Source organism: Nothobranchius furzeri, chromosome 5, assembly GCF_043380555.1.
Source record: "Nothobranchius furzeri strain GRZ-AD chromosome 5, NfurGRZ-RIMD1, whole genome shotgun sequence".
Classification (NCBI taxonomy): domain Eukaryota; kingdom Metazoa; phylum Chordata; class Actinopteri; order Cyprinodontiformes; family Nothobranchiidae; genus Nothobranchius; species Nothobranchius furzeri.
Genome location: NC_091745.1, coordinates 11,279,436 through 11,299,636, shown reverse-complemented (window position 1 = coordinate 11,299,636; position 20,201 = coordinate 11,279,436). Strand labels below are relative to the sequence as shown.

The 20,201-nt window shown below is 42.9% G+C and overlaps 1 protein-coding gene across 2 annotated transcripts; it reads left to right on the top strand.

Moving 5' to 3' along the window:
- Positions 1–3,081: 3,081 nt before the first annotated feature.
- On the top strand, positions 3,082–19,414 carry znf281a (zinc finger protein 281a). Of its 2 annotated transcripts, XM_054740243.2 has the most exons (8): positions 3,082–3,210; positions 4,994–5,444; positions 7,378–7,395; positions 11,452–11,553; positions 11,847–11,973; positions 14,683–14,766; positions 15,534–15,652; positions 15,723–19,414. In XM_054740243.2, exons 2-8 carry the CDS (start codon positions 5,043–5,045, stop codon positions 17,256–17,258), a joined length of 2,388 nt encoding a protein of 795 aa, XP_054596218.1. In that variant the 5' UTR covers positions 3,082–3,210; positions 4,994–5,042; the 3' UTR covers positions 17,259–19,414. The 2 variants fall into 2 exon arrangements, with proteins under 2 accessions (XP_054596218.1, XP_015804306.1); XM_015948820.3 differs by lacking the exon at positions 7,378–7,395.
- The last annotated feature ends 787 nt before the right edge of the window (positions 19,415–20,201 follow it).

Below are 20,201 nucleotides of genomic sequence, written 5' to 3'. Positions count from 1 at the left end.
TACATTCTCCTGCAATGCCCTGATCCTGTAGAATGAGCCCTGGCATTTTTACTGTGATTGCCTGTTTTTCTGTAAAATCACAGAAAAAGAGAGCTGCTCGGGTCGAGCAGGCTGCTTCATGCGCGTTCACGCTCAGGCATCGCCCGTAGCATTTGCTATCCGTAGCTTTAGCAGCAGAGAGAGAGGCAGTGCCACTTTGTCGCTGTTCCTAACGCCCAGTGACAAAGCTAGCTACATTTCTGAGGACCCTTAGCTACTTTCTGAAGAACTTTCTTCTAGATATTTCCTGCAAATTAGCAACAAAATAGCCATTTTCGCTCCGAACCGTTCTTTGATCATTGTTTCAGCTGTCATCAAGGATATAAATCTAACAGTTAAGAAGCACATTATTGGTGCTTTTGCTCACATAGTAAGACATTGGACTCCCATGCAGAAGACATGGGTTTGATTCTGGCTGTAAACATAGTTTATTTAGAGTTTCTTTTTTACTTTAATGGTATATTTTTTTACAGTAAGATGCCCAAATTTTTATTTGAGACCTGCCAAATGGCATTGAATTCACAGATAAAAAAGATGTGGGTTCAACTTTCATTTTGTAACAGAGCATACAGGAGGACTGACCCATCTTAAACCTTTGTCAGCTGTGCTGAAGAGAAAGGTACAGAACCAAATTTTTAATTACTTAGCTGCGCATTCTCCTGTCCTCTGTCCTCCGGGCCACACACACAAGGGACTGTCTCAGCTGTTATTTTCGTTAAGGAGTGTGCACGTACAGCATGCGCGCCTCGTGCACGAGCCTACTATTGAAGCTGCCGTTACACTTTTGGCCTGAGGGGGCAATCGCGAGCATAAAAATTCAAAACTCCGTAAAGTCCCTTTAAGCTCAGCAAAAAAAAAGTACTTACGTCAAGTAGGTTTGTGATCTATCAAACATGGAGTACGCACAGCTGCACGCAATCTCCGCTTCATAAATCAGAGACCATCTAGAAAGGTTCTCAGCTGCTTTTTAGTCACATCCCGCCCTCATCATGCCCACTTACTGCCATAAATAGTCAATGCAAAGTGCCTTGTGGATCTCATGCATATACGTAAGCCGGCTTGTTGCAGCATTTCGATCACGACCGCAGATCAAGGAAGCGCTATTTCACAAGCAGAAATTGAGGGGAGGTGGAGAAATGAAAGGAAGTGCTTTTGCAAAACAAATAAGAGAAAATCCACAGAGTGGCACAGCGTTGCTGAAGCCGTCAATGCTGAGTTCTTCTGTGGCGGATATAAAAAAAAATGATCCGGTCAGGATTCAATCCCCAGACTCCTGGGTGAAAGCCACGCATGCTAACCAGTCAGCCAAACTGAGATCTCCCTTGTCCAAGTAGCCAGGGTGCATGTTCAATCAGGTCACAGTGACAGGACACACACTATCACAGACGCATGACATTCTGTCTCAGTCTGTCCCCCTGCTAATATTCTGCATTTCGTATTCTGCGCTTCAGGCTGTGTGTGCGCACGTGCGTGTGAGTATGCGCACATGTGTGTGTGTGTGTGGGGGGGCTTGTTCTGTGTGAAAATGAAGCAGTACAAGTGATAATGCTGCAGGATTTCATGATTTTATTCTTCTCAGCAGCAGCACTGCAGGTTCTCTCCATGTCCAAAATGTGCGTAAGCAAGGTCCTTAGTCAACTTAAAGTTGCGAACATTTTTCCGCCAAGTTTTCTTTCATAAACCCCAAAGTTTGTGTGGAAAGTTGCTTACGCAGTTTTCCGACCCCGTTTTCTGCGTAAGTAAGCTTGATAAATGAGGCCCCAGGAACCAGCAGAGAACATCTTGGCTAGTAGACTCTAACCGTTAGCATTAGCAACTCCACCACATGGCAGAACTTGGCTTGTGTTATTTGTAGAGATAAAACATCAATGTTGAGGAGAAAACAGAGCCAGTGGTAAAGTTGTGTTGCTGTTATCCAATCAGAGACAAGAAGTCCAAATGTCAGGAAATAAGACTCCAAATCCTGCTGTCTGAAGCTCAACTCTGATGTGGCTCATTTCTAGTTCCCAAAACAGGTGCGCCGGGGCCTTTCTCCTCCAGAGGATGACGTACAAATGATTCATTCCTACTAGAGACCACTGCTAAATGAGTTATCAACACCTTTAATGCAGGGGTTTCCATAGAGAAGTCTCGGCCCATTTGTGGTTCTCAGATTGATTGTGCATGATAGCAGATTAAGATGTTGACTTTCAATTTGAGATTTCATGGTGTGTTCCAACTACAGGGGATCATGCATAAGCCCCAAGACACACTGGAGGGACTATTATTCTCGGTTGCAGGAAACACCTCAGGATTCCCCCAGAGGAGCTGGCCCAAGAGGCTGCTCTGTGCCCCAGATAAGCAGGCCATTTTAACTTGGCAGCTTACAGAAGGTTGAAGCAGACAGAAACTAGTAAACATTTTATCAGAATCAGAATCAGAATAGGTTTATTGCCATTGTTAGTGAACAAACAATTCACAAACTAGGAACTTGCTTCGGTACTAATGTGCTACATATAACATGAATAATAAGATTAAAAATAGAATAAAATATAATAAAAACACTAGAATAAAAACTTTCAGCGATAAAAAATGGCAAAAAAAGTTATGTTACAACTTTTAATAATACTGATTTAATGTGGCAAAGGGTGGAAAGGTGGAATGGTCAAGAATAATGTATTTTACAGGCACATTTATAAATAGCATGCATGTATTCTGTTGTTGCTTGATTCATTTTGGTTTCAAGAACATTAATTAGGCAAGCACATAGCCTACAAGACTCTTTTTGTTTGGGATTAACACATTTTTTTCTGCAAAATTCATATTTAGTAATTTCATTTAAATTAATTTCCTTTTCTGTAATACTGATATATTTTCTTTTATCATTAAAAACACATTTTGAATTCAGCCTGTAAACTGTAACTCTGGAAATAAATCAACAGCTTATATTAGTTGACGGTAACTCAGCAGACTTATTACACACACCCCCCCCCCCCCCTCCCACCACCCCCACCCCCACCCCCGCGCGCGCAGACGCCACTGCGCTGCCTGCGGGACCCAGAATCCTCCGCGCCGAGGGAAGATGGAAGAACCCAGCTGCTGCGGGGCAACAATGTTTTGGCTTTAGATATTGAAACGGGAATCTGAGGCGGAACCACACCGACCACAGCAGCGGGTCATGGTCCAGCACCGGTAAGAGAATTTTATCCCGTTGCTGACGGGCTTTGGGACGCGGTTAAACATCCTGTGTAGGACAAAAGAGAAGGGAAGCGTTGTAACGTTACCGCTTGTTAGCTGCTAAGTTAGCCACCTCAGCTAATCGGGACGAGCATCATTGTTCGCTGGAGTTTGTGTGGGCCGTTTGTTGTGGCTCGTTTCTTTTTTCAGTTTCTCCCTCATCCTTAACCCAATATTCTCCGCCAAAGCAAAACCAACAACCCGAAGAGGGCATTTAAGGACACCGTTACGTTTCTTGTGTTTTCCAACCAAAGCATTTTCCATCTCGCAGATTTTAGATAAACTTTTTACTCAAAATAACAAATTTCAGGACAAAACCAACGTTATGGCGTTAGAAATCTGTTTTTACAAGATGAGGCTGTTTTGAACCCTGCTCGGTTTAGGTGGTTTTGTTCCCATCAGCCCTGATCCGGTGCCTTTTCTGTTCAGTCACATTAATTATTGGCTGATCCTGCATCACAAAGAAGACGGGCCAAATGGTTAGCCGGCCGCTAATTCCACTGCGAGCCAACGCTTTAGTTTACCTTCATGTTTTGTACAACTACCCCCCAAATAAACCAGAGAAAGCTGCAATAGCTCAAATAAATAGATTCATTTAAACTTTCTTTTTTCTAATAAAGTTGTAAAATTCTCCTCCATCAAAGTGGACGGCAGCAGCAGGACTCATGAGTCACCTTGTTTATTTTACTTTGATTCTTCCCGGATCCCTTTTAGTTTCAACTTGGTGAAAAATCCACTCTTGATTTTTTTTAATTAAATATGGCGTTTTCTACTTTTGCTCTTCACAAGCATGTCATTTATGTTTCATTGTCTACATGTTCACATACATAATAACAACAAACAAAACCAGAATAACCTGGTTCTTTAATTCCACCGCCACTTTGCATAACTGCTCAGTTTTCTCCCTTCCAAAATCAAAAAACAAAAACAACCAGATAGTGAAATGGCCCCATTGTCCTCCAGTTCGTTTTCAATGGTTCAACATTTAGCTGGTGTTTCAGCTCTTCACCATTCATCTCTAACATATCTTTTGGTTTAATCAGCCCAAAATTGAAAGTTTTAGACTTTGAACAAAATGAGCGTTTGTTGACTTTTGGGTTTCAAATTCCACGATTAAACCAGAAAAACAAAGTCCAGAAACACGAATTAAATTTTCTGACATGCGATGAACATCTGATAACATCTACAGATGTTTCCAATGGTCCTAATTCAAAGCGATTATGACAGTTTGTTTGTGCTGCAGCTGCGTACGTACACAAACAGCCATTCTAATGCAGCATGTGTGCACTCTCATTGGCAGATAAGCTTGTACAAATAGGATGACTGGGTCACACAGCGCCATCAAAAAGATTAACACACAATTTCCATCCCCTCATTCCTTGCCTTATGTTGTCTAGTTTGGCGGTCGCTGTGGTCTTTTTGCCCCCAAAATACCAAACGTACAAACTGCATTCAACCAGGCAGAGTTTAGTCCTGTGATTCTTCACCGTGCATTCAAATGTTCCACACTGCAGCCCTTTTGTTGACCTACAAACCATCAGTTTAATCCGACTAAGCACCTAGTTGAGATCAGAGGCCATGGCTGATTCCTGAAGACCAAATTTAACTGGCTCATAATCTTTATCTATTGTTTGTTTTTTTATAAACTGGATTTAAATCCTTTGAGATGTTTTTTTATGTGTTGAAACATGTTATAACACTGTTATAACATGATCATCTGCCATTGTTTCCTTCACAGGATGAATTTGATTTCCACCTAATAGATCAACTGCCCAGCAGCCTTCAGCATGAGCATTATTCAAGACAAAATAGGGAATGAATTCCTGCGCTCCAGCGGCAGCATGGACACCAATTTTGGAGGTGGCATGATCATGTTTAGCCACCTCCCTCCAGTGACCAGCTTCACTCGGGTGGCCGCTCACACTGTCATGCAGGAGCTTCCAACACATGATTTGATCCTGAAGAAGGAGCGCGACTCTCCTGACTGCAGCATGAGCACCCAAGATGGCAGTCGGGCGTGTGTGGTGGGCGACTATGTTCACGCCATGGGCATCAAGCAGGAGAAGTTGTCAGAGCACGATTATCGCCTGCCGCTCTACCCTGGAGGTCTGGGGAAGAACACAGAGATGCTGGAGGTGACTGTTGGTAACAGCCAGAAGCTGCTGGTGCACAACCTCAACATGGGCGGCGTAAGTTCATTCTGCTGTATTAGAGGTCAAAGTCACATCTTCTAATTAGGAAGCTTGGAGCAGAACTGAGTTAACACATTTATTACAAAGTTTTGACAGCAGCTGCTTTGGTAATCTAAACATCTTATATTTTATTTCCTTAACCTTTACGTGATGTGGGAATACACTCGTTATTTCATTGAATTAGCTGTTGTCTTGAGTACGAATGGAAGCCTTTGATTCGTTCTCTGTGGAAAATAAAAGCTCTGGCGCTCCTGTTTTAGGAAATAGAAGTTGGTCAAAGGAGAGAGGGGTGGTAAACGGCAGGATTTGGAGTAATTGGTATTAAGGATGGGTACCTTTGACATTTGAATCGATTCGGTACTAATTACCGGTACTTAACGGTACCAATTTTCGATACTTTTGAGTGTTTATTATTTTAATTCTCTTTTACAATTAAATATATATTTTCTCAATATATAACAATATTTGATAAATATCACGATAAATAACATTCAACTGTTTATATTTTAACATCGTCCTTGTAGTTTTATAAGCTGATAATTAAACTGAAGCAAACATCTTTACTGTGAACTAAATTTAGTGTGTATCTTCATTCCTTTTGCCGTCCTTTTTCATTTGATTTTTCCTACTGGAAAGTTAGAATTTCCGAGGAGAAAGCGAACGCACCATTAGCTGATAACAATGGTGGGAATGGAAGCTAACATATCAAGCTAACGTTATCTTAAACAGTTTATTTAACTGCTGGAGCAGATTGAAACGATGATGCCTCACACTTAGATCGTTGTCACTGGTTTCATTTTCATCCGTCGCATTTAGTGAAGTGAAGCCAAACTTTAGAGCGTGTTCATGTTCTTCTAGTCGGGAATTCGGAGTTCCGAGGAGAAAGCGAACGCACCATTAGCGAAACGGAAGCTAACATATCAAGCTAATTATATTTACCTACCGGAGCAGATTAAGATGAGGATGCCTTACTTAGATCGTTGTCGCTGGTTTCATCATCACCCAGTTACCCATCACATTTAGTGAATTGGACCCAAGCTTTAGCGTGCGTTCTTTTTACCATGCTGCTCTGTTTACAACTGGCTCGCAGCGAGCGATGACATAACGCTCTTGCGCATGCGCAGCTGTCTAGGCAAGTTCTCGTTATGAAGGACGGGTACCGAAACGAGGCACCGTTTCAAATGACGTGAATCGGTGCTCGGTCGGTACTGTGGAATTCGGTCGGTACCTTTAAAAAGTACCAAATTCGGTACCCATCCCTAATTGGTATTCATGATTTTCAGACGTCTCGCCTAGAACTGGGAGATCATAACGTTGCACGTAGTGATCACAATTATTTTCTGTTCCATCACTGTGATCAGCTGTGAGCCTACAGCCACGGCAAAAAAGATTAGGCCCTGTTCTGATATTGGACCGTCCAGGAAATTTTACCTGACTTTTGTGGCCATTTTACAGGAGAAACCCAAAACGACCATTTTCCCAACCGTTTCAATAACAGAAGTACCCTGAGCTGGAGTGTGTTCTCGGAATAGTCTGGTAGAGTCGCTGGGTGGGACTTGTGGTTACCTCATGCTGATTAATTGTAACTCAGTAGAAAATGATGTCAGCAGATGTCGCCAAAACAACCGGCCTCTTGTAAATTTGGAAGAGTTGCTGGTGAAGCGTAACAGTAGGAAAAAGCAAATAAGCAGCATCCACATTAGTTGAAAATATCAGTTTCTTAAGTCCCAAAGCCAAAAGATGCAAGGGGACCCTTAGATTTGGTTAGCTCCTACTAGATGTTCTCTGGTCTATCCTTGACACTAACCCAACATCAGCCTTCCCCCTCACGAGCCAAGATGGATGAGTCCATGAATGGTTATTTACAGCGTGACGTAGATCTGAGTGGCTTTTTAATCCAAGCTTTTCCCCGTTTGTTTTCTTTTGGCAGCTGATGCAGGAAATGCAGGTAGAAGACTATTTTCATGTTCGGCATGCATGTTAAACTCAGAGTGACTGTATTTTGAAAAGAACACGTTTATACTTTTCTCTGTGAAATGACATTTACACAATTTACACTGTGCTGCTAATTAAATTAGCTCCAGACAACCACAAACAATTAATTGACAAAAAATGTACGTTGTAAGAGTAGCAGTATGTCATTCACATTAAATGTGTGCCGATATTTTGAGAAGTCGCTGTTGTCGGGCTGAAGCCTTACATCATTAAAATGTCTTTTACATCCAGTCGGACCACGAGCTCCTTTTGATATTTTTTTACATGAATTGTCATCCATAAACCATTGATCAAAGCCTACTGGTTGTGCAGCACCAGGCTAAAGACCAAAGGTGACAGATCATCTGCTGCTGTGGCCCCCAGACTCTGGAACTCTCTCCCCCTGAGCCTGAGATCAGCGGACTCAGTGGTCTCCTTTAAAAAACAGCTGAAGACTCACCTGTTCAAGCTGGTTTATGAGTGACCCTCATCACTATCCTCTCTTCGTGCTGCAGTTTCTACCAATTCTGCCTTTCCCGGGACCCACTCATTATACCTCTTTCTTCTTCATTTTCTCATTCCATTTCTTCACATTTTTATCGCAATTTTTTATTTCTGTCATTTTTATGATTTTTTTTTGTCAAAAAAAGTTCTTGCGCAGCGCCTTGTGATTTTTATCTTGATGCGCTATATAAAAGATTTGTTCTTTCTTCCTCTAAAAGCAGACCCATAGTCAATTTATTCAACAAGAAAAAAAGTAGAAAAACTTCAGACCTAAACTAATGTCTGAATGTTACAAAATTCTACGTCTGAAATAGTCCCATCTTAAACAGGCTTGAACATTTTATGGTAGTTTCTACTGATGAATTCAAATCATTTAACAACTCAACTCTGCCATCTACTGACATCCTTTAAAATAGATTAATTATGTTAAATAATCGTGATTTTTGTGCTGGTCAAAAATAACTACATTTATATTTTTTGCAAGGAAGCAGCTTTACAAAATTGACTAAATTAATATGAAACCTGAAAAAACTGAATCAAAAACACAAAATTCACTACAAAAATTGACGGGCTAATCTACAGCATTACATAGTTGAAAAAAGAAAAATGTTTTTGTTTATCTCTATGCTGCTGAGTTCTTTTCCAACCTGAAACACTTTCTGTCTTTTTGGACCCACAAACCAGAGTGAATCGGTCCAGAACAGAGACCTTCCTATGAGCGCTGGATCATGGCTTCCCAGTCTCCGATATAACACAGTCCCTCAACTTCAACAACGAAGCGCATTACTTCACTGTTACTCTCATCTTGCATTAGCATTTTTTATGATGGATGCTATTTTTAGATCTTCCTTGCTGCAACACTAAAAAATGCTGATCTGCATTTGGAAATGCTGAGTGTTGCTGCAACGAGACGGGCTTTGAAACCGCTTTTATAAAGACAAATAACTGTGTGTGAACTGAGCAAATGCCACCTTGCATCACTGAAAAGGCTATCTTGAAATAAGTTTGTTGGCTTGTCTGTCACCAGATATGGCTCAAATTGTTCAGAAAATGTTTAAAAGAGGCAGCCTCTTGACAGAAAATGAAAAAAAAGAGAAAAAATAAGAATCCTCATTAAAGCCTTTGTCCTCATGACACTTAAAGGGACTATAAGGAAGTTTGACAGCCAAAACATGTATAGAAATAATAAATGTCTTCTTCGTACATTCTCCTGCAATGCCCTGGTCCTGGAGAATGAGCCCTGGCATTTTTACTTTGATTGCCTGTTTTTCTGTAAAATCACAGAAAAAGAGAGTTGAGCTGAGCTGCTCGGGTCGAGCAGGCTGCTTCATGCGCGTTCACGCTCAGGCATAGCCCGTAGCATTTTCTATCTGTAGCTTTAGCAGCAGAGAGAGAGGCAGTGCCACTTTGTCGCTGTTCCTAACGCCCAGTGACAAAGCTAGCTACATTTCTGAGGACCCTTAGCTACTTTCTGTAGAACTAACTTCTAGATATTTCCTGCAAATTAGCAACAAAATAGCCATTTTCGCTCTAAACCTTTCTTTGGATTGACGTTGTTTCAGCTGTCATCAAGGATATAAACGTTACAGATACATTAAATGTCACTGGCGCTTTAGCTCACCTAGTAAGATGTCTGATTCTCATACAAAAGACCTGGGTTCCATTCTGGGTGCGAACAAAGTTTATTTGGAGTTTCTTTTTTACATTAATGGTATATATTTTTACAATAATAAGACGCCCACATTTGTGTTTGAGACTCGCCGAACGGCATTGAATTCACGGATAAACAAGATGTGGGTTCAACTTTCATTTTGGAACAATTTTTCAAGCAAGGGAAGTGAATGATCTGAGCATGCAGGAGGACTGACCCATCATAAACTTTTGGCTGTGCTGAAGAGAAAGATACAGAACCAAATTATTTAATTAATTAGCTGCGCGTTCTCCTGTCCTCTGTCCTCTGGGCCACACACACACACACACACACACACACACTGCACGTTCGGCCGGCCGACGAGCAAGTGCAGCTGCAGAGACAGAGGCACATTATTTTATTATTTTGCTGTGCTCTTCTGTCCTCCGGGACACACACACACACACACACACACACGGGACTGTCTCCGCTGTTATTGTCGTTAAGGAGCGTGCACGTACAGGATGCACACCTCATGCACGAGCTTACTTTTGAAGCTGCAGTTACGCGTTAGGCCTGAGTGGCGATCGCGAGCATAAAAACTTCAAACTTCCTTACAGTCCCTTTAAAAACTATCTTGTCTCATTAAGCTTTTGGTGCCGATTTCAGCCATTTGTCCTAACCAACAACCCTAATCTAGTTTGGTTCAGGCTGTCATCTGAGAAGGAATAATTATGAGCCACAAGCCTCACTTTGAGCTACATTCTAGGTTGCATTGTTGTTTTAAATCCTGTTGTGGGGGGCACCGTGCAGAAGCTTATGTGAAACCAGTTATGGAGATATAAATCTCCTCACAGCTTGAGATGCAAAATAGTTTCTCTTTTTTGGGGGGCAGAAGGGTGATGTCATCCAGGCTCAGAGTGAATGAGAACGTCTCGGAAAGGACACAGCTGTCTTGTTTGAGCTCGCACTTCATTTCAGACATCTTTTGTACTCATTCAAATAGAAATAAACACGTCCACACTCTGCTGACAATAGCAGGCCAGCAGAGGTCAGCAGGCCTGGGTTTAGAAAAGGTTCAACCAGCCTCATGTTTGCTTCTTTCCTGTTTTATTGTTGGTTTTTAGGCATCTTTTACATATTTTTATCTTACTGGAGAGTTACTTCTACTTGGCTGCATTCAGCTGTCTTTGTTGTGTTTATGACTTCATAAACGGGTTTAAACGCATTTTGGTAGCCCTGGATATGAAATGTTCGGAGGATTAACAATTCCATAAAAGGGAGCGAAGCTTCTTGAGTTTGTTAAAAGAGAATAATTCATTAGAAATATTTTGCTATTTGAAAGTTGATCGTTTTCTCCACAAGTCCAACTGCTCTGCTGGGACTTGTGCTCCTTATTTTGACTTGATTCTTCCCTGTTTTCACTCTTAAACATTTGGTGGATGTTTGGATCAGCAGGTGCACACACTGGTGCCGTCAGCCTCCCATCTGGCAGCGAGGGGCAGTCAGCACACTGATAAAAAAAAGCAGAGTGGGATGACACGCAGCATAAAGAAAATGGGAATTAGAGCCTCTGTCCTTCCGTTCTGGTTTAATACTCTTCAGTGGGACTAAACGCTTTCTAGTGACTGCTCCTTCTGAATGCTTCAGTACGTTTCAGAGACACAAACCAGCCAATAAATTTGTGCTTTGTTGCACCGCCCACTTGAACCGCGCTTTCTTTTCTCCCCCCAAACAGTATGCACACGTTGTTTTTCATGTTTCGTTTGTTTGCATGAGTGACTACCGTCGACCTGTTTTCATGATCATTTCCAACAGGAGACCCTTGAATGAAGCAGTTTCCTCGTTATAGCCTGCTCTCACGGCTCTCCGTGTCCCCCTTTGTCAACCCCACAGCTGTCAAGTCCGTTTGAGAAAGAGGCCACAGGGAGGAAAGGTCAGAGGTCAAACAGTGATGGACAAGAGGGTAAACCAAGGAAGAAGAGAAGTGAGGCCAAGGTTTGTTTCACATTCATCTATTCCTGAATGCACTACACGATTATTAAATGTTAGTGTCTAAAAGTAAAACTCAACATGTTGATGTGACGCATTTTCTACACGTCTGTAATTGTAGTTCTACTTGGAACATTAAAACATACCGATTTTATTTGAGATTTGGGCTTTTCTGAAATACCGTATTGAGTTGATTAATGACTTATTCTCATTCATAAGCTCCTCTGGGGATAGAGATGTGCTTTTTAGATCCTAAAAGCATCCATGTGACTGACTCAGACCTCTCCTCTGTTCTGCAGCAGTCACTGATGCTGGATGCAGATGGAGGCAGTCTGTCTCCAGGAAGCAAACCTCACATTTGTGAGCACTGTGCTGCCTCCTTCAGAAGCTCCTATCACCTTCGCAGACATGTTCTCATTCACACAGGTAGAAATCTGTCCACAGTTTTATTTTTAGGCCTAACACTCCTTCTTTTTGTTCTCCTTTGTTTCACTATTTTTAAAAGCACAACCTTACGCTGTTCCATGTTGGGTACATGGACAATAGAGCCAATGTATGAAGAACCCCTTTAGAGTTATCGATCAATGACTACGTTTACATGCAGCCAATATCCGGGTTATGATCGGGTTAAGGTCGGGATTCGGGTTTCTGAGTTGATCAGAATAACCCGTTTACAAGCATAAATAGAAAGAGTTACCTCTAACTTGCATAACCCGATTTAAATGAATGCGTTGGGGTAGCGTCAGGACGTATGGACTACGTCCAGACGCAATATGCCTCATTTCCGGTTCTTCTTGTTCCGGTATCCGTGAAAACAACAACATGTTTCCCAGTTCGGAAGAGATAGCGACCGCGTTTGTTTGCGCTTTAGTTTCCTCGTCACTCAAAGTGTGGTGCTGTGCCGCGACTCGCCATGTTGCTCCCAACTTGTTGTTTACTTCCGGTGTTCTGGCACATACAAGACGTCTCGCTACTCAGAAGACCAAGATTCCTTGCGAACAGAGCATGTGCAGAACACACTCTTTGATGGGGAAATCCCGATATGCGTTTACACGACCAAACATTCGGGTTAGAAAAGGGTTACCCCAGGTGTAGTAACCGGGTTTTTAAAAACCCGGTTATGAGCATATCCGGGCTTTTGGCGGTGTTTACATGGACCTGCGGAACCGGGTTATTGTGAATATTCGGGTTTTAAAAGGGTTACTGGCTGCATGTAAACACACTCAATGATTACGAGTGTCTAGAAGCATAATGTAAAGAGGCTAGGGGTAGTTTAAAGCTTTCGCAGGGTAAATCCTTGTGGGTTCAGTAAAAATGGCCGCTGGGCTTTTATGGTTCTGTGAAAATGTTTTGCTTCTCCCTCTAAACTATTTCACAAAAATAAAGTCTGGTTGTCGTTTTTCTCTGAACCTGTAATGATGCTCCTTGTCGTCATCCTTTAGCGTAGAACTGGATCTGGTCTAGGGGCAGGGCCTGATGGATGTCCAAGTATTTAAAAACAAAAGTATGTGGTCACTGAATGGTGGTTTTTGTCTGTTTTCTCCATCGGGTTAAATAGTTCTGAACACAAAAAGGTGCCTTCCCTCACACCTGTGCCTTTATTTAAAGGGATCATAAGGAAGTTTGACAGCCCAAACATGTATAGAAATAATAAATGTCTTCTTCATACATTCTCCTGCAATGCCCTGGTCCTGTAGAATGAGCCCTGGCATTTTTACTGTGATTGCCTGTTTTTCTGTAAAATCACAGAAAAAGAGAGCTGCTCGGGTCGAGCAGGCTGCTTCATGCGTGTTCACGCTCAGGCATCGCCCGTAGCATTTGCTATCCGTAGCTTTAGCAGCAGAGAGAGAGGTAGTGCCACTTTGTCGCTGTTCCTAACGCCTAGTGATGAACCTAGCTACATTTCTGAGGACCCTTAGCTACTTTCTTCTAGATATTTCCTGCAAATTAGCAACAAAATAGCCATTTTTGCTCTGAGCAGTTTTTTGGATTGACGTTGTTTCAGCTGTCATCAAGGATATAAATGTTACAGATACTGGTGCTTTAGCTCACCTAGTAAGATGTCTGACTCTCATGCAGAAGACCTGGGTTCAACTCCAGTTGTGAACATAAATTTGTCATTTAGAGTTTCTTTCTTACATTAATGGTATATTTTTTTTTAAATAATAAGATGCCCACATTTTTATTTGAGACTCGCTGAACGGCATTGAATTCACAGATAAAAATGATGTGGGTTCAACTTTGATTCTGGAACAATTTTTCAAGCAAGGGACGGGAATGATCTGAGCATGCAGGAGGACTGACCCATCTTAAAACTTTGGCTGTGCTGAAGAGAAAGGTACAGAACCAAATTATTTAATTAGCTGTGTGTTCTCCTGTCCTCTGTCCTCCAGGCCACACACACACACACACACACACACACACACACACACACACACACACACACACACACACACACACACACACACACACACACACACACACACACACACACACACACACACACACACACACACACAGCACGTTCGGCCGGCCGACGAGAAAGTGCAGCTGCAGAGGCACATTATTTTATTAATTTGCTGTGTTCTTCTGTCCTCCAGGCCACACACACACACGGGACTGTCTCAGCTGTTATTGTCGTTAAGGAGTGTGCACGTACAGCGTGCACACCTCATGCACGAGCTTACTTTTGAGGCTGCAGTTACGCGTTAGGCCTGAGTGGTGATCGCGAGCATAAAAACTTCAAACTTCCTTACAGTCCCTTTAAGAATATTTGATCATTTTCTGGACCTAATCTCCTATTTCCCTGGTGTGAGAGTGTTAGTTTGGCTTTGGTGTGCTTATTGCGTTGTCACAAAACTGCCAGTTCAGTGATCTAGAAAACTGATGTTAAGAGTTAATAAAACCTGGAGGCCATGCACTATTGGTCACATTTAACTGTGGTGTGTAGTCCATATTTTACATGTTCTTTTTCCAACGTGTAAAGTCAATGCAGCTTTACACATTTTGTACTGGAATATTTAAAAAAATCTTTATAAAGGTTTACATTTTAATGGGAGAAAAGGTTTGTCTTTCAAGAAGTGCCCTCAGACTTGTGACGGATACACACCCATCACTTTGTATTGTGTGTTTAAGGGGAAAGACCCTTCAGGTGCAGTCAGTGCAACATGAGCTTCATTCAGAAATACCTTCTCCAGCGGCACGAGAAAATCCACAGCGGTGAGTAAGAAACGTTCAAACACAGTCGCAGAACTCATCATCCCTGGGCCACGCCCCCATGTTATGGGAACACACATTGTCAACGGATATGGCTGGGCGATATGGCCTAAAATCAATATCACAATAAATTGGTGGATTTCACCTCGATAACGATAAATGGACGATAACTACAGGTATGCGCAGAAACAAAAGTTGTCCACTAGATGGGGCTGTCACATGAGGTGGTACAGCTTCTTAAAGGGACATGAGCGTTGCCAACCTACACACTTCTTTTTATTTTTTTATTATCAAATTTATTGACATGGGAAAAATTCTCGGTAAGAGTCAGAATTTTTGATAACGATAAATTTTTGATTCATCGCCCAGCCCTACCAGAGGATACGAGTTAGCAAGTCCGAACGTATTTTGTTGTCCGTAACTCAAATGGTGAGTTTGTTTTTGAGTTGAAGTGGCAGCAGCCGGCCGTTTCTCCTTCTCTGGTATTACTGAGGGGATTTTTGTTTCCTTTTTTATCTCCACAAAGTAATTATATTATGTTAGAAATGGCATGAAAAAAAACAAACAAGATGGCGCTTTTTTTTTTTTTTTTTAATCTTTTATTTCATTCACAATGTATAAAATAAACACAAACAAATACAGGATACATTAACATATTGAAAAAAACCAACATTTTTGCAGATTTGCCATTGTAGCTTTAGTGGTGGTCGTTTTATCACTGCTCCCGCCTGAGTTGTGATTTAAATGTGAGCTTTGCTGTTGTCCTGCAGGAGAAAAGCCCTTCAGCTGTGATCAGTGTAACATGCGATTTATTCAGAAGTACCACATGGAGAGACACAAGAGGACACACAGTGGAGAAAAGCCGTACAGATGTGAGACCTGCCAGCAGGTTGGTAAAGCCGATAGATCTCCATCTGTACGGATTAAGTATTTACTAACATGGTGTTTGTGCGCGCCAGTATTTTTCTCGTACAGATCGACTTCTTAAGCACAAGAGAACCTGTGGAGAAGCCATAAAGAAGGGCATGAATCCTGGTATGATGGACCTGGGCTGCGATGACGTGGGACCGGGCAGCTATGGAATCGCTCAGGGAAACGTTGGGAGTACTGGGAGGAAAAAGGGACGGTCCAAAAATTCTACAGAGGGAGGACAGCAGAAGAAGAAGAAAGGAGGTGGAAAACTGGGCAATAAATTGCACCTGCATGGAGATGTATCTGGAAACTACAGTATCCATGATTACTCTGTGGAGAACCCAACCGTGTCTTCATCTACTGGGCCAGGACTGAGCATGCATCAGGGCCACCAAGCTCCAAAGATGGCCTTCAAAAAGGCCAACCGTAAGAGCCTGGAGAATGCAGCTCTGGCCAAGCCTGGATCATTGGAGCAGGAAGGCCTGGGCCTCATGCAGGGTAACGAGGCTAAGGTGGAGTCCTCCAGCAGCAACTATGATGATGCCATGCAGTTTGTGAAGAAGCGACGCTACCTTAACGCAGTCAATAATACATCCACTTCTGGGTCTGTGGGGCCAGGAGGAGCCAGCACTGAGTATGATGTCAATGTCCACTTATCCTCGCAGCCTTCAGACCTTCATGGTGGGGTTTCCAGTGTGATGGACAACGATGTTCCCCTCAGTCTGGACAAGTCCGGGATTCCCGATGAGGTGCTGCAGAGCCTCCTCGAGCACTACACCCAGAAACCCGACGGCTCACATCACGATGTTCACTTTGACATCAGTGACCATCATGTGGAGCTGAACCCCGACCCCGACGCCCCTAGCCCCTCAGGAGACAAGATGCACGAATACTCCCGCTTCCTCCTGCAGGCCCTGGAGCGCACCAGCCATAGTGTCAGTTTCTCCCTTGGTCCTGGGCTTCCTCCTTCAGGTCCCTTCAGCAATCCCCACCCAGGAAACCCTCTTTACTCAGACAAGAACATCTACACTACATCCCCACTGGACTGTGGGTATGGTCAGTCAGTCGGCTCGCCCTCGCTGCCCTCCTCTGTGCCAAAGTCTCACTTTGCTTTGCTAACGGGCTCCTCTCCACAGCACAGCTTCAACCTGAGCAGCCTGGAGGCCTCCACCCACCAGCAGCTCACCCCTTCTCAGGAGCTCACTGAGCAGATGGAGAAACAGCACTCTTCCACCTCCCCGTCATCCTACCAGATCAGCCCATCCGACCTGAACGGCCAGAAGGACCAGCCGTCACTTAAGAACGGCTCGGTGACGGTCTACCCTCTGGTCCCCTCGCAGGATCTGGCCTCTCTGGACTCTTCTAAAGCTTCCTACCAGATTGAAAACTTTGTCCAGGCGTTTGGCTCCCAGTTTAAGTCAGACAGCCACGGTTTGTCTTACGGCACTGACTCTGGTGGGGAGGTGGATCACAGGATACGGACGCCTGTGTCTGAATTTTCAGGGTATAGCAGTTTGTTGTCTGATGTCACTGAGCCAGTAAGTACTGGTTCCAAAACACCAACAAGCCAAAGCTACAGATGAAAGCCTGTCAAAGGTCTATGTCCTTGTCCTGTATTTTTTTTTGTGCTATTTTATTTCTAATATTATTTTTAGGTGACATCTATGTATTAATTATTCTGATGCTCAGTCTTTATGCCCACTCTCCTTCCTGCAATAAGCCTGCGAGGCATCCTGCTAATGCAATATTTTACTACTTGTTTTTGTGACCATAGTTCTCGTCGGTAATCATAAACGGAGTACATTTCAAGTGGGCGGAGGCAAGCACAGGACGTTTCTTTTCCATTGAGCGGACCATCGCGATGTGTTTGAGCAGATCCGTTTTGGAAGCGTAAAAGTGTCGTTTGAACGAAAGACCGCCCGATGGCAGGGAATGGCCCAGGATCGAGATGATGAAAAACACAACAGGAATGTCTGTTACAGGTATTACTCAGGAAAAACGGGGGAGAGGAGCTCACGGTGGGCAGTGGGCTCTCTTTTCAGACGAGTATGTTTATGACTTCTGAGGATTTTTTTGTTTGTTTGTTTTCCTACTTGTTGAGTGAGTGTGACAAAAACAAACTTCTGCCAGCTCATTTGAACACTGAAAACACTTTTTACTTGGCTATAGAGATTATGGTACTGTCATGTCAATGTGAAACTCATGTTTTCTTCAATAAGGGCCATAGAAATGAATATCTATATATATTTATAAGAATATATATTATGTAAAATAACAGGTTTAAACATGATGGAGGTTTGCCATTTGAAGGTGAGGAGAGTGAGCTGGTCATGGATTTTATTTTATTTTTATTTCTTTGATGAACTGATGTCCACGCTTGTCTTCAGCCTCTCGTTGTTGCTGTTGGACAGCAGTAGAATGGCCTTTTACATTTCCCTTTTCCTCGTTATTTATCTAAAAATGTCCGCCGAGCTGCCGTCTTAGTTGGATCGAGCTCATACGTGAGGACTGAACGGACTTTCTTTGTTGCTGTCGGGGAATTTTTAAAGTTGAGCTGATGATTGGGGGGGGGGCTTTTGTCTGAGTAGTATGGTTTATTATGGGATGAAGGAAAGGAAGGGTTCATATGTGAAGTGTTTTCTTATAGGGAGGGATTAGCTTAGAGTCGTGGGAGGGCGTTTTAAAGTGAGGTCAACTTTAATTGGGATAATGTAAATGTGATTCAAACCCCTAGATTTAGTTGCCTTGATGCCCGTTTTAGAGGGTTTGCATTTTATTGTCTACGAGGACAAAACCTGTTGATGCGCATATGTTTCTGCAGCCGTGTGCTGAACGTGTTTAAAACCGAGCGTAGTCTACGTTTAGATCGGTTTGCTTCTATGAGCATTTATCTCCCTTTAGAAACTGGGTGCCTCTTTCTCTAAAGAACAGATGCAAAATCTTTTAAAAGTTAGGTGTAACTTCTTGCTGACTTAGTTTTTTTGTAAGGAAATCAATACTTGCTGTCTTCCATAGTAATAACTGGCCTTGAGTGCTGGAAATGATCTCTGCTGCTCTGAGTGAGTCTTTGAACCTCTGTGCCCCGATGGTCTGCTACTTTAAGCAATCATTAAAATTGGCAGAGTAAATGCAATGCTGTCATATCAAAAATGAAACTTTCTGAGGAGCGAACCAATAATTAGCTTCTCGTTTACCTCATCTCAGTAAACCAGGGACAAAGGTGTGAAGGTTGCTATGTAACAGAAATGCGTGTGTGTGTGTGTGTGTGTGTGTGTGTGTGTGTGTGTGTGTGTGTGTGTGTGTGTGTGTGTGTGTGTGTGTGTGTGTGTGTGTGTGTGTGTGTGTGTGTGTGTGTGTGTGTGTGTGTGTGTGTGTGTGTGTGTGTGTGTGTGTGTGTGTATAAAATGTCATTTTTCTGTACGATTGTATTTAAAAAAAATGTGTACGTGACATTTGCGTCTACATGTCTCTTGCCAGTCAGTGTTTAGTTCATTCGGTTTAACCTTCTCTGTCCTCCAAATGACATCCAGTGTGTTCTGTCCTGTTTACAAAAACACTACATCTAACTTGAATGAGTCATTTTACTGCATTTCATCCACACACACTTTCTATGTCACCGCCAAATGTAGTAGCTCTGATCTCTTTTGTTATTTTAGTTTTGACACATTTCACACAGTCTGTTAGCAAATGAAAGGATGACAGAATGAGAGAAAGACAATAAAAACTGCTGTTGCCTCGATTTGTTTGAGATTTTGATGGTGGGAGTCCTCGTCTGAAACGTGCAGCTCTTTTTTTCTGCCACTAGATGGAGACAGGATCAGTCTTAAACCTATGCTTAGTTCTGTTTGGATCAGACCTCTGCTTTTTAATTTGGAAACTGGGCTAGTTTTTACTTATTACAAAATATGTTTGTGTCCATTTTATTGTAAACAGGATAAACTAGGCAACTCCATTTTATGAGATGCATCTGTTCAGTTGTTTACACTGTTTTCTAATTGGCCAATCACATGGCAGCATCATATGGGCCATTCCCATCTGTACCGGGTCGGCCCGGGCCGGGTAGCCCCAGTCGGCCCCAGCCTGGCCCAGATGATTCCACACATCCTTGTCTTAAGCCCATGTGGGCTGATTCTACCCACCAATCAGAGGCTTGCTCTAATGGAAGGTGTGAATTTGCTGTCAGCAGTGGGTGTGTTGGCCCTGGTCGGCCTGAAGCAGACCCCCTCGAGAAGAGGGCTGAGAATGAGCCTTGGTTGGCCCGGAAAAATACCAGGCCACCCAGATATGTAAACAACCTACGCTACCCGGCCCGGGCCGACCCGGTACAGGTGGGAATGGCCCATTATTAGACACCTAGACCTGGTGAAGAGGTGTTGGTGAATGTCTACGTGAGCGTCAGCATGGAGAAAGGGAATTGAGCTTTGGAACATGTGGTGGCTGTTCATTCATCTGGTAGGGACGGTGCAAATTAACAAACCTCTATAGAAGAATCTGTGAATATGCCATATTATAAATGAATGGGTTCC